This window comes from Eschrichtius robustus, chromosome 14 (genome assembly GCF_028021215.1).
Source record: "Eschrichtius robustus isolate mEscRob2 chromosome 14, mEscRob2.pri, whole genome shotgun sequence".
Lineage (NCBI taxonomy): Eukaryota > Metazoa > Chordata > Mammalia > Artiodactyla > Eschrichtiidae > Eschrichtius > Eschrichtius robustus.
Window position 1 is genome coordinate 51726018 of NC_090837.1, and position 15294 is coordinate 51741311.

At 43.2% G+C, this 15294-nt stretch overlaps 1 protein-coding gene across 4 annotated transcripts in view; it reads left to right on the forward strand.

Moving 5' to 3' along the window:
• FHOD3 (formin homology 2 domain containing 3) overlaps positions 1 to 15294 on the forward strand; it is a 491850-nt gene that overhangs the window by 47259 nt on the left and 429297 nt on the right. For all 4 annotated transcript variants that reach the window (XM_068562567.1, XM_068562563.1, XM_068562564.1 and 1 more), the window contains exon 2: positions 12377 to 12483. In XM_068562567.1, coding sequence (XP_068418668.1) covers positions 12377 to 12483 — 107 coding nt within the window. The remainder of the gene's footprint in view (positions 1 to 12376; positions 12484 to 15294) is intronic.

Below are 15294 nucleotides of genomic sequence, written 5' to 3' on the forward strand. Positions count from 1 at the left end.
GCACATTTAATAGACTATGGTATAGTATAAACATAAGTTTTACATGCACTGAGAAACCAAAAAATTCATGTGACTTACTTTATTGCAATATTCACTTTATTGTAGTGGTCTGGAACCTAACCTGCAATGTCTCCGAGGTATGCCTGTACTCCAAGCAAATAACTGCTAATTTAGAATTCTGTATCCTTCAAAAATATCCTTTAAAGTAAAGGGGATATGATACCAAAAGCACAAACAACAAAAGGAAAAACAGATAAATTGTACTTCATCAAAATTAAAAGCTTTTGTGCTTCAAAGGACACCACTGAGAAAGTGAAAGACAACTCATAGATTGGGAGAATATTTTTGCAAGTCATATAACCAATAAAGGGCTTGTATCTGCAATATGTAAGGGATTCTTACAACTCAACAACAAAATGACAAATCACCCAATTTAAAAACGGACACAGAATTTATGTAGCAATTTCTCCACAGAAGATACAGAAATGACCAATAAATATATGAAAAGATGCTCACAATCATTAGCCATCAGGTAAATGCAAATTGAAACCATGAAATACCAACTCAAATTTATTGAGATGGCTATAATAAAAATAAAAGAAACAAGCACTGGTGAAGTTTTGGAGAAATTGGAACCCTCATGCATTGCTGGTGGGAATGTAAAATGGTGTAGCCTCTTTGGAAAACAGTCTGGCAGTTTCTTAAAATGTTAAATATAGAGGTCATGTGACCCAGCAGTTCTTCTCCTAGGTACATACCCAAGATAAATGAAAATATATGTCTATGTAAAAACTTGTACACGAATGTTCATAATAGTATTATTCATAATAGCCCCGAAGTGGAAACAACCCAATGTCCCTCAGCTGATAAATGGATAAATCAAATGTGGTATATCCATGAAATGGAATATTATTTAGCAATAAAGGGAATGAAGTACTGATAAATGCTATAGTATGGAAGAACCTTGACAACTTTATACTAAGTGAAAGAAGCTAGTCACAAAAGACTATTGTGTGATTCCATTTATATAAAATGTTTTGAATAGGCAAATCTATAGAGACAAAGTAGATTAGTGCTTTCTGGGTATAGAGGGGATGTGTTTGTGGGAATGAAGAGTTACTACCAATTGGTACCTGGTTTCTTTTTGAGGTGGTGGAAACATTCTAAAATTTATTGTGGTGATGGATGGGCAACTCTGAATGTATAAGCTAGGGAATTGTACACTCTAAATGGGTGAATTATATGGTATGTGAATTATATCTCAATAAAGCTGTTGCAAAAAAAAAAAAGTACGTGAAACAAACATGTTTCTAGAAAATAGGAACTGAGGAAATTTATTGCCAGTGGACTCTTGCTAAAGAAATACTAAAGAGAGTTCTTCAGGCAGAAGGAAATTATCACAGAAGCACAGAAACACAGGAAGGAATGAAGTACAGAGACCAAAGTAAATATGTGCGTAAATTTAAATGAATATTGACTGCCAGAACAATACTATGTCATAGGGTCCAGAATACATTTCTCAGTATGTCAAAAGGTATAGGCCATATTAAAGTGGTCTAGTGCCCTTACCTTTTCTGGGAAGTGATAACATTCATTTGTAGTAGGTTCTGCTGAGTCAGGAAGCCATGTGATTATCTCAAGGATGAATTACTGAAAGAATTAATAAAAGAATATGTACTAGGAATAAATAGAATAACGTAAAGAAATAGATAGGAAATATGGAATAATAAAGAATAGAAGATTAAACCAAAAGATGCCAAGAAAGGAGAAAAAGGGAAATTAGAATGTAGGTCAAATGTAGGTCAAATATTGAACATGTAGATTTGAACCCAAACAATAGCAATCACTTTAGAGTTAACAGACTTCGTTAAATACTTTTGTTAAAAAACTAAGATTGTCAAGATTGGATAAAAAAACTATATTCTAATTACAAGAGATACATCTTAAATATATGGGTACCAAATATTATAAGTAAAAGACTGGAAGAAGGTAAGCCATGCAGCTCTAACCCAGTGGTGTGGCCATATTAGTAACAGATGACATAATCTTTAAGGCAAGAAACATTACTAGGGATAGGAAGAAATCCTGTGGTGCTAAAAGACTAGGAAATTATATTTTCAGTAAGAAGTATAAATCAGTCAATCAAATATTGACAGAATTAAAAGGAAAAATAGAAAAATGTACAGTTGTAGTGGGAGATTAATATACTTCTCTATAGAATAAGCAGATTAAGAGCAATGCAGATAGAGGAGATTTGAGAATCTCACTTAACAAACACTGCAGCTGTTGAGTACACATCCTTGGCATTTACTGGGCCACAAAATAAGTTTCAAGAAATTTCAAGTTCCTACTGTATAGCACAGGGAACTGTATTCAGTATCCTGTGATAAACCAAAATGGAAAAGACTATGAAAAGAATATATATATATATATATATATATATATATATATATATATGCATAGCTGAGTCACTTTGCTGTACAGCAGAAAGTAAACACAACACTGTAAATCAACTATACTTCAAGAAAATTAAAAAAAGAAATTTTAAAGGATTGAAATCATACAAAGTATATTTTCTAACTATAGTGAAATTAAGCTAGAAATCAACATTAAAAAAGATGCTAGAAAATTCCTAAATATTTGGAAATTATGTAATACACTTGTAAATAACCCATGGGTCAAAGAAGAAATCCCAGTGGAATTTAGAAAATATTTTGGACTGAAGATAATGAAAATATGGCATATCAGATCTTGTGGTCTGTAGCTAAACCTTACTTGGAGGAAAATTATAGTCTTAAATGCACATGACTGAAAAGAAGAAAGACTGAAAATCTTAAGATTTTATACAGTAGAAGAAACCAGCATATTAAACACAAAGAATGTGGAAGGAAGGAAATAGCAAAGATAACAGAAACTAATGAGATAGAAAGCAAACTTAAAATAGTGGAAAAGCAATGCAATCAAAAGTTGGTTCTTTGAAAAGACTGATCAGTGAATAAAGGACCTCTATTAGAGAAAAAAAAAGGGAAAGCACAAATTACCACTATTAGGAATGAAAAAGGGGGCACCACTACAGATCCTCAAGCCACAAAAAGTTAGCTGTTGTCTTTAGGTTCACCAGTGCACTTGTGGGACTTCAACCGCCATGTTTTTATTCATGCCCAAACCCCCAACTCTGTTTCTCTATTCAACACCTCCACTTGTTTTAGACATAACATCTTAAAAACAAAAATCCCAATTTTATCTTATCTCCCTGCCGCCAACAGCTTTTTGTATAATGTTTCCCATGTTGGTAAATGGTAGCACCATTTATTAATTTGCTCAAGCAAGACACTCTCAAGCAAGGATGCCTCCACATCTTATCAATCACCAAGTCATTCTGACTTTTCCTTCTTCCCTTCCCCTCTTTCCCTGTATTACCCCTCTCTCTTCTTTTCTCTCCATTTCCACCGCTTCCACTATTGTCCAAGCCACCTTCAAATAGCACCCCCCCATTCTTGCAGTGGCCTCTTCATTTGTCTTCCCCCTTCTATCCTCATACTGCAAAGCTGATCCTGCATGCGTCTGTTTACAACCAATTTCACGACTTCTCGTTGCCTTAGAATCAAGTCTAAAATCTGCTGTGGCCAGGAAGACTCCCTCTCCGGAGCCCTTGCCCTGCCTTCTTTTAGTATTTCAACTACTCATACTCCTTCTGTGTCAGGGCTTTTATATCCATAATACTTCAGCTCCCCGATCCCTGCACTCCTTCCACAGTGAAAATAAGAACAGAAATAACAAAGGTGACTAACTCCTTGTCCTCCTTATTTCCCTGTTTGGTGGTTGGTCCTGTCCACAGCCCTGAAGCCTGGTCTGTCATGCTAGGACATAGCACAGTGCCTGGCACAGAGAAGGTGCACAGGAAAGCATTATTCATCTGAGTGAGTGAATGATAATAGATTAATAATAACACTGAAACTTGGTGCTGACACTGTTTTTCAACTTGACTGAAAAGAAACAGAAAATGGAAAAAGGTACCTGTAAACGCAAGTAAATATAGTCCAGCCTTTTCAAGAGAAAAGTTTAATGCATTTTTGGTTATTTATTTAATGATAGAAAGGCCCTTTAAAATAATCCAAATATTTCCCAGATTATCACAACCACTCAGCTTAAGCTCTTAATGGGAGGAACCTTGCCTTTTGTCTTTCTTGTAGAACTTGGCAGAGGTCCTTGCCTTTGGTTGGTGAGCTGTGCAATTTTGTTGACTTAAATAGAAGTCTGGGGCTTGATTTGGAAACTGCCTAAATCAATTTCAGGACATTGCTTCTCTCACTGAGGTTGCTGGCCATAAACAACATAACTTGTTAAAGGTTCCTGAGGAAGTAAAATCCAACCGCTTTCAAAGTAAATACATGCATATTTTTTCATAACCCGTATATGCTAGATCTTCAAAAATATCCTTGTACTTGACCCTAAAACATTTATTAAGTACCCACGATATATTTGTTGTTCCGAAGAGGCTAAATGGGCCCCTAGAGATTTAGAAGTTTAAATATGATTTGTTGAGGTTAGCCAACAGGACCGATTTCTTCTGATATCATGTGAGTCAGTTTCATTCGGCCTTTTTCTTAAGAAAACTGACCAAGAGTTACTTTTATTTTTAAAATATGTAAAATCACACCTTTGTAAGAAACTGTTCATTTTCTATTGTGAAGTGCGTTATACGTATGAAGGGGATGAATGTGGATGGTGTGTATAGTTTGAAGGATGATGAAATGAGCGCCATGTCCTCACTGCCCATCTTAGGAAACGGCAGAGGGCATCCCCGGCGTGTGTGCCCTCCACCTCGTCCCTTTGCAGTGGCACTTATGGGATAGGGGGCAACCGAAGCCCACAAAAGCTTGAATGGCTGAGCCAGGGTTTTGTGAAGGTTTTATTAAGAATTGTGAAAGGGACGTGCGGCCCTGCTTGTTGGAAAGCTCTCTTTCCTGACTCATTTTGCTTGTCAGCTAAGTCCAGTCTGTAGTCCTGCTGCCTTTAGAAGGAACCACCAAGTTGAGGGAAGCCATAAGCTTCATGACTGCCTGGCGACCAGAGCACGATTGGAGGAGGATATGGTGTAGCTCTCTTGGAACTGACCGTCTGACGCGCCGATGGCCTGTGTGCTGCTCTGCAAGTGGGATGAGCCTGGATTGGGGGCGCTCAGGGTGCCCACAGTGAACCCGGCCCTGGAGGAAGATGGGGCCCACAGCAGGGCTTCACTTCTGAGCCAGGAGCGGGGCCAGTGTGGTCAGAAGGGCCCTGCACTTGCAGGTGCTAATTTGAAAGTCTTCATACTTTTTAACCTGTGAATGTGCATTTTGTATGATGGGACAATGGAACATGCTCCGAGGGCTTGGAGCCACAACTCATGCGGGGTTTCACCTCCTGCTGCCTCCTCGCCTCCCTGGGAGGGCTTTGCAGCTGACTGCTCCCCAACTCCCTGGGGCTCCAGGCCTTTCTACCCAGCAACTGCTGCTGGCCTCTGTCCCTGGTGGGGCTTGGGCTCTGGCAGGGGCAGGGCCAGGCATGTATGCTCTGTGGCGTCTGAGGGCTGGGCATGGTGCTGGCATTCCTGCCTTGAGCTGGCAGTGTCATAGTGTGTTCAGTGGCACCTTGGTGGGTGAGCCTCCCACCGCTGATCCAGGCACGGAGCACTTTGAGTGTGAAATTGCAACCCCTGGGGGGCCGCCTGTCTGCTGTGGGTGGGGGAGGCAGGCTCAGGGGAAGTGGAGATTGACTTCAAGCACCAACCATGAAAAGTGGCCCACAAATCTGTGGGTCTGCTGGGCAGTTCTGCTTGGGGCCCATTTGGCCCATAACTGTTGGCTCCCTCCTGTGTCTGTCGTCAGCTGGTGGCTCATCTGGAGGCTTGGTGATCCACACTGGCCTCGCTCAGCGTGTGGCGGTTGGCAGGCTGTCGGCAGGGGCAGCGGGCGCGACCAGGTACCCCGGAGTCTGGCTAACCCAGGCTTCTTTGTGTGGTGACAGAGTTCCAAGAGCAACAGGAGAGCCCAGTCCTAGTGAGGAAGTGCCTCTCAAGTCTCTGCTGTGTCACATTTGCTACCATGTTGGCCAGAGCTAGACACAGGCCAGCCCAGATTCCAGGAACAGAGAAAGAATCCACCTCTTGATGGAGGGAGCTGCAAAAATTACATGCAAGGGATGTGGATGGAGGGATGGGAGGAACCCATGAAATGACATAAGCAAATGGCATTTATTTTAGTTTTTTTCTTTTAAAAATCAGCATATATTTTCCCACTTCTGAACTCTTACCAAAATGAGCTTAACGGATAGACCTCATGTATATTTATAGAACAGCTCCATGCAAATCTATTTCAGAGTTCCACAGAACTTTATTGCCTAGACTAAGGATTACTTTAGACCTGCTGCCAAACCCAGATAATCATTAAACCACCCCAGTAACACGCCACTTCACTGGATTAAGGAAAGAAAAGAATGTATAAGTTGAGACGTGACATCAGCCTTGTTTTAGATATTTTTCCTCTCCAGGATGGTGAGTCTGCCATTTCCTTTTGAATGTACTGTCTTTGTAGGAACTGTCAGGAAAACGAGTGACCTTGTGCAGGCTGTCTGCAAGGAGTGGAGGGCTCTTTCCATGTCCCCAGAGATCGAGGGCCCGTTTAATGGTTTGTTTTGACCCGGAGGAGTGGCACAAAATAGCAGAGTATTTGGAAGGGTCCCTCATGTCGCTCTGTGACTGACCTCCTCCCCAGCACCCCCCCCCACCACCACCTCCCCACCAGAGTCCTGGGTACAGGTTCAGAGCCTGCAACCTGGTCCTCCAGCCACACCACTCTCACTGCCCCTCACCTACCCTAACCGCTCTCCTGTGATCGCCCTGCCATGTTATCTTCCACAGGGCTTCTGGCTTTGTCTTATGTCCTGAAGTGCCTGGCAATGTCCTGGCCACCGAACCCAGGGCCAAGAAAGGAGTGCAGGGGACATGCTCCCAGGGTATGAGGGTTGACATGAAAATCACTGGAGTCAGGAAATTCCAGGGCCCTTAAGTCATTCGGCAAGACATTTGACATGAAAGGCCCAGGGAGGGGATCAGGTTGCCTCCGTGTCCGTAGGAATTGAGGTTCCTGTCAGGAACTGGTCTGGCAGGGAGGCGTCTGAGTCCTTCACTCTGTAGGCGGAGTCTAGATAGTTCCGTCCAAACCTTTCTAATAAACAGATTGGAATGAACCGCCACTCGCTGCCTGTTCACATTGTTGTTGCGTTCTTTCATAACTGTTACTTAGTTGTCCCTGACAAGATTGAAGACTGCACTTGGCGTGTACCTATCAATTTGTTTCTAACAATGATACCTAAAGCCGAACCCCAAAGTGCTGAGGGAATTTTACACTTTGTGTGTCAGTCCAGCCAAATAGCCCTGTATTCCTACCCTTTGGCTCATGTGATGGTTTAAATATTAATCGTGTGTGTCTGGGGTGTAACGATGGCAGGGCTCATGTTGTGGAACGGAGCGGGCAGTGTGTGTTTGTTCGTTTGGTGTCTTTACGGGCTGCCCGGGTTGCTGGGACCCCTTCGTGCCCACATGCCCCGGCTCGCTAAGGGTGTCAGTGTCTGACTTTGCCCCCTTCCTATAGGCATACTGTGAGGATCCCCCCACACCTCCTGAGGGGTTAAAAGGCACAGAGTCATCGTTTCTCTTTTAGTTGAAGGACTTGTACAAATTGCCCAACTGTTAATTAGGGAGGTAGGGTTGTGACACCTGGCTTAGGAAGTCAGGGCAGCCTTTCTCCTGGCAGGGGAATGGGGCCGTTTTATGGAGGATGGTTGGGTCTCAGGAGGCTGTGGCTACTAATTGTAGCAGAAGGAATATAACTGAGGATGAACTTTCACACATTTTGACGGTTGGCTTAAATGACTTTTTATTCTCTTGTGTTCTATTGGCGTGTCATGCTTCCTTGACAAAATGATCTTTGAGGGAAGGAAGCGTCTATGTGTTCCTTGGTGCCCAGCCCGGGCCTGACATATAATCTTGTTAAAATTGAACTATGGAAGTGGCATAGTTAATGATGCCCTGACTGTGAGGAGAGGGACGATGAGAACAGGCAGTTCTGCTAAGGTTTTGGGATTCTGTGGTCAGGAGGCTGGGGACACGGTAGGGCTTCCTGCTGTGATTTGGGGCCGCCGGTGGCATGTGGAGGCAGATGCTTGGTGCGCCAGGGTGAGCGGTGAGGCAAACCAGATATTCGCCCCAGCGGCTGGGGATCAAATCAGAAGGTATGGGTGGAGATGGTGTGGAAAATAAACACAGCTGCCAGTAAGGATGGGGCTGCATCTGCTGGCCCCAGTGATCCACCTCTGCCCCAACTGAGGAGAAGAGCGTAGGGCAGGGGGGTGGTGAGGGCTGAAAGCCCGGGACAGGGTCGCTCAGGCTTCCGTCTACTCCCTGCTAGTCTCCCCTTGAGGCGCCTCAAGTTCATGACCCAGGAGGGCCAGAAGCAGCGTGTGCTGGGGCTGGCCTGGGTGGCTCGAGAGGGCTGATCAATAAATCTCAGGAATTTTGTTCAATATAGCCATTATTAAAAATTAAATTATCCTGTATAAATGTATAACGAATAAAAGTTACATTAGAAACAAAGGTAAAGGAGGTATATGTATATGTATGGCTGATTCACTTCATTATACAGCAGAAACTAACACACCATTGTAAAGCAATTATACTCCCATAAAGATGTTAAAAAAGACAGATATTTATAAAAATAAATAATTAAAAATTAACCCCCCAAAACAGATACTTATAAAAATAAATAATTAAAAATTAACCCCCCAAAACAGGTATTTATAAAAATAAATAATTAAAAATTAACCCCCCCCCCCAAAACAGATATTTATAAAAATAAACAGTTAAAAAATAAGAAACAGGGCTTCCCTGGTGGCGCAGTGGTTGAGAGTTTGCCTGCCGGTGCAGGGGACACGGGTTCGAGCCCTGGTCTGGGGGGATCCCACATGCCACGGAGCAGCTGGGCCCGTGAGCCACAATTGCTGAGCCTGCGCATCTGGAGCCTGTGCTCCACAACAGGAGAGGCCGCGATGGTGAGAGGCCCGCGCACCGTGATGAGGGGTGGCCCCCACTTGCCGCAACTGGAGAAAGCCATCGCACAGAGACGAAGACCCAACACAGCCAAAAATGGATAAATAAATAAATAAAAATTAAAAAAAAAAAAGAAACAAAGGTAAAAAATACTCAAATATATATACATATATATGTATAACTGAATCACTTTGCTCTACACCTGAAGCTAACACAACATTGTAAATCAGCGGTACTTCAATTAAAAAAAAATACTCAAAACATGTTACTGCCTAATTGTTTCATTACATTTTGCTGCTACCTATGCTTGGGAGGTTACTTACATCTCCTGGATCTGTGTGATAAAATTTCTATATGCTGGTGAGCTGCTGTGTAACTGTTTTTAGCTCCACGCTCAGTGACTTCACGGTGGTAGCTTGAAACTGGCCATGGTGGAATATTTATACCACATACACATGCACATCCTGCCTCTCTACACCACAGCAGTACTTCCTCTCGGACTCGGTTCTCTCTGTCAGGCCTGAGTGTGGACCACAGCCTCAGAATGCCTTCGACCCCCCTAGAGGGGAAGCAGAAACTTTTTATCCAAAAACTTCTTTCTTTGGACTTTCTTTGGACTCACACATTTCCAGGGATGGAGACAAAAGAAATTGTTATGGCTTAAAGGGCTTTCATTATCCCCATCTGCTAGTCTGTTGATTATATGTGGGATTAAAAATGAGCAGAAGTGTTGATACTATCAACAGAAAGGACCACGTAAGCTTTATTAGTCGAAAATGTCAATAGGAGTTAAAAGCAAGAATGAGCTGCAGTGATTACAGCTCTACTGACACGTGGTCCAGTGTACATGGTAACGGGTTCCGTTTCCAATGGAATTTTCCACCTAGGAATGATAAAAGTCTGATTTCAGTCCGCAGGAGACCCTTAGCCCAGGAGACGCCTTCTGCAGGAAATCCTTCCTGTCTGCTGCTTCCGCAGGCAGGGAAGCCAGCTCCCCCGTGTGTTCCCCCCAAACCCTGGGCACACCTCTGGTATCACAGCGCAGTGAGTTTGGCCAGTTTGGTCTCTGCTTTCTCAGATCGGACGATCCACCTGTGAAATGCCAGTCAAGAATGCTGACCCTCACCAGCATGCCTTTAATAGTTTGTTATTAGAGAAATAAGACAGGTGAATCAAATAGGATTAACCCCTTCAAGTGATTTAACTATTTCTTACAAATCATAAAGAACAAATTCCTTTCATTCTGTTGAGGATAACCAGAAACACGGAACTGCGGGGTTCCCGCAAGAATTAGCAGCTTGTTATAGATGCTGATTCTGGACAAGTTGACAGTCTGCGTTTCTCTTGTTGAGGATAACAAGCAAAGCTTTTCTATCAAAGGAGACTAATTCCTTGTTTGAAATCTCACTTACACCAGGAGGATTATCAGGCCTTCACCTAGATGTTTTGAAGTAGCCACGTATTTGCCTCCACTTTTCCTCAATCTCCTGGCATTTTGGAATAAGAGCCTTAACTCAGGGCTTCCCTGGTGGCGCAGTGGTTGAGAATCTGCCTGCCAATGCAGGGGACACGGGTTCGAACCCTGGTCTGGGAAGATCCCACATGCCGCGGAGCGACTGGGCCCGTGAGCCACAACTACTGAGCCTGCGCGTCTGGAGCCTGTGCTCCGCTACAAGAGAGGTCAGGACAGTGAGAGGCCCGCGCACAGTGATGAAGGGTGGCCCCGCTTGCCGCAACTAGAGAAAACCCTCGCACAGAAACGAAGACCCAACACAGCCAAAAATAAATAAAATAAATAAAATAGTGTAAAAAAAAAAAAAAAAAAAAAAGAGCCTTAACTCACCCAAGTGCATGAATAATCAGAGCCATCCTTGCAGCCTGAGAAATGAAGCATGAAGTTATACACTTGGATTTCCTCCTAATGTTAATCTTTGGTACAATTACTTTCCTGTAGTTCTAAGTGTATTGGTCATTCTAAATGTCATGTAATGCCACAAAGGCTCGTGTCTTGCTCTTGTGCCTGTCCAGGATGGGTCAGTGGAGGCGAGGCAGCAGGATGCTCTCTTCCATGCGGTGATTCAGGAACCTGAGCTGTTTCTCTCCAGGGTCTGTCGGTTTCCAGACTTGGGAGTCTTCTCTGGCTCCTCTGCATCTAGCCACAGGCACGAGAAGAAAGGTGGATGGTTGTGCAGGGGTGTTATGGCCAGGCTGGTTGGGACCTTTCTTCCCTTTCACTGATATTCCAGTGGTCAGCACTCAGTTACATGGTAGTAGCCCAGCTATAGGCCTGGGATATGTGGTCTCTGTTCCCAGGGGGAAAAGGGAACGGGGTTGGTAAATACGTGGCGTTATCTTGGCCACACCAGAACACTCAGATGACATAAGTTGTGTTTTGCAAGCACATTTTCAAGTCCTTAGAAGGTCTCTGGCCATAGAGAAGATGCAGAGCATAGTGGTCAAGAGCATGACCTGGACTCAAATCACCTCTATCCAGATCCCAGCTCCACCATTTATCAGATGTGACATTGGGCAAGTAACTTAGTCTCTCTCTGTGCCTCAGTTTCCTCATTGTAAAATGGGGATAACAAAAGAAATGAATAGAGTTTGTGTGAGAATCAAATGATGTAACATACGTAAAGTGCTTAGAATTATGAATGGGATGTAATTAACAATATAAAAATATTTGTTAAATAAGTTTTCAAAAAATGAGGCTAGTAACAAAGAGACCTAAGGTCCTCTTTGGTGTGTTGTAATTTGGATATATTGTCATTCAGATGGAGAATGTTTCCTTTTGTTCAATTGTAAAAATGTTTATTGAGCGACTATTAATTATAATGGCCCAGGTATGACCATAGGTGCTGAATAAGTAGGCTTCTCACTGAATCAAAGGAAACAGCATGTTTTCTCCACCAGATTTGCCTTTTAAACTCTGTGTCTGTCAATCAGTGGTCCCATCGGCATCTTGGTTTCCACTCCCCAAATCCGTGGCTTCCCCTGGGCCCCTCAGAGTGGAAAGTGGCTTTAGCCCAGTGCCTGGTACTTCTCTTCCCTGCGCACGTATTGGGCACCCTGTCAATATCACTCCCTTAGTAGGTGCCATTCCTGTCTACCTGTTACGCAGTTTGCTTCCAATCTATTTGTACGAACATGCTACTTCTTCCAGTTAGGATCCAAATTTCAGAATAATGCTGGATTTTAAAAAACACATGAGGGCAACCTGAAGTGATTTCCCTGTACAGATCCCCATCCCAGGAGCAGGCTGGGCATAACAGACTCTTTCTCTTGCAGCTGGATGACTGCACGCTGCAGCTCTCCCACAACGGCACCTACCTGGACTTGGAGGCCACCCTGGCCGAGCAACGGGACGAGCTAGAAGGCTTCCAGGATGACGCTGGGTAAGAGCGACAACTGTCCCTCCCAGCTGGTCCCAACTTTCCACGAAATGGGGGTTCATTGAGGCCTTAAAATATCTTGGAGAAACCACCATAGCTTTTACCTTGTCTTCACGCACAGTCACACAGAAAGAAGGGAGATGCAAGTGATTCACCAGTAGTAACTGCAGACCCGTTTGAATTTGAGTAGCTCTTCTTGATAAGGCTACTCAGGAGTAGGAAAATTTCTGGTGTAGTTTAATTAAGCACATGGTATTTAATAGTCTGTTTTTTTTTTTAAACCAAATATACTTAAATTAGTACTTTCCAGATTTTAGTGGATTGACAACTGTTTTATGTACTGTTTTTAACGATAAATTACTGGATATTAAGTTTTCTTGGCAGATGCCTCTGCAGATCATTTTATACTGTATCATCTTTTGAACTCACTACTGTGGAGAAAATAATTCTTAATTATGTTAATTAACATCAAGTTACTTTTAGCTTACATATAGGATTGCTTAATATTTCTGATTGCTGTGAGTCTGAATAAAGCAGTCCACATAAAAAATCAGAGATGTGTACAGAAAGCAAAACCACTGTAGGAATATTGTCATACAATTAGCCATTCCCCTATTTATTAGATTATTTTTTCTAGTAATTGTTTTATCCTTTTCCAGATTTTTTAAACTTTTCATGTTGAAATGATTTTTAACTTCCAGAAGAGTTGAAAATAAAGCACTGATATTTCCCAAATACACTTTATCCAGCTTCCCATAATGTTAACATATTACATAACCATGACGAGTTTGCCCAAACCAAGTCATTAATATTTGTAAGATACTGTTATGTATTTACTAGATTATTGAAATGCTGTTTGGATGGGGTCCCCCACCTCCCTTTCTATTTCTTATTCATCTACAGCCAAGTTTATCTCTGATTTCATCGCCTTCCTCCTTAGAAACCTTCAGAGGCTCCCTGTTCTCTTCCAAATAATGCCCAGCCATCTTCATCGGTGTCCAAGGACCTCCCCAAAATTTGTTTTGAAGCTACCTTGCCTGACTTAAAAATATATTACAGTCAGATGAATATTATCTGAGAGTGCTGATTTTTCATGAATGACTCAAAAAAATGAGGAAAAATGGGAAGCTTCTTAGTGTTTGTTTCCTACCTGATACCAGTGTGTACCGACAACTTCCTGAGTTTCCCCTGCTTTAACACCCATCACAACTTACGGTCCTTTCTCCCTCAATTGTCCCTCTTTTCTGCTGCTAAAACTCTGCTAGGTCAGAACTGGGCCTGTCTGAATATCCAGCCTAGTGTTTTCTCAGCATGTTATAGGCACTTAGTGAGCACTGCTGGCCAGGTGAATGGCAGGATCCCAGAATGTATTCCTGAATGGCATGAACTTGAGCACCAAGACCAGGGTCCTTGGTAGGAACTAGGCAGGTTCTCTGAGGATGCCCTTCCTGTCTCCTGAGTGGTTCCAAGGGCCCCGAAAGACCCTGGAAACTGCCATAGGCTGTACACACGTGAAGCGTATCATTATTAAGTCACATCAGATTCTACTCACCATCATTTAAAAAATTGACATTGTAAGACTGATAGATTCGAGGAAATCCACTGCTGTAGTTTTTACAAAGTATTTGACAATGACATCCTTTTATTTAACATGTCAGCATTCAGGCTGGATGACAGTCTCATGGGATGACTTCATGTCTCATTGATCAAACAGATCCCAGGAGTGTTATGAGTAGATCACTGCCAATTTGGAAAATGTCTCTAGTGGTGTTGTGCTTGAAGACCGTGACCTGTTTGATATTTTTTCTTTCTTATCAAAACTTGACTGGTTTGGAGATGGCAGCTTAGGAAAAAAGTGTTAATATATTAGATAACAATATCAAGAGTTAAGAGTGGAAGAAAATAAAGCTTTATGGAGCACCTGCTATGCCACCCACTGTGTTAGGCACCTTATTTCACAGTATGTTTGTTTAATAGTTCATTCTGTTAATATCACAAACATGGAATTGGATTTTATCATCTCCATTTTTCATTTGAAACTACCGAGGGCCCGGAGTTAAATCACATGTCCGGGGAGGCAGAGCCGGTAGATGGTGGAGCCGCGTTTGAACACAGATGTGACTGGTTCCCAAGTCTGTGATCCTTCTCCATCCCAAGAGCTTCTGGGAAATGGCATTTCAGGTTCTCCTGAAGATGTACAGTTGTACCGGTGGGGACATGCGGTTGGTTCCTGCAAGGACATCCTCAGTTCCGGGCTAACACACTGGCTGTAGCTGGAGCCACACCCACTGCAGGGTTGCTCCGTCACCTGGCCCTGACGCTACAGCTCGCACTGTCATCAACTCCAGTGTCCAGATGCTGGAAGTCCCTTTGCAGCCGTTCCTGAAGAGCCAGGGAGCCCGCTGCAAGCTCCCCGGAGTAGATCCTGGGGCATTCCTTCTCACTTTGTTCCCTTATGAACTGTCACCTGGCCATGGGTTCATCTGAAAGTTGCAGCCTTGACCACATTTCTGCACCACATTTCCAACAGCACGGGATGCTGGGGAAACGAATTACGGCAAGATGAGATTGCAGGACTCAACGATGTGGGAAACTGCAAACAGGGGAAGGTGACCCAAACGCTGTCGGGTAGCCGCACATTTGACTGCTGTGTCCCAAACTCACCCCAGACTTTGAAATAGTCTTCATTTGTGGGACCCACCCTTTGTCGTCTGGAACGTACTCAGGGTGATATTCTTCTGTGTCCGGAAGAATGTGAAGAATCTACCTCTACTGAACTCTGGTGGGGAGATCCCCTGTCCCTGGCCTGGGTTG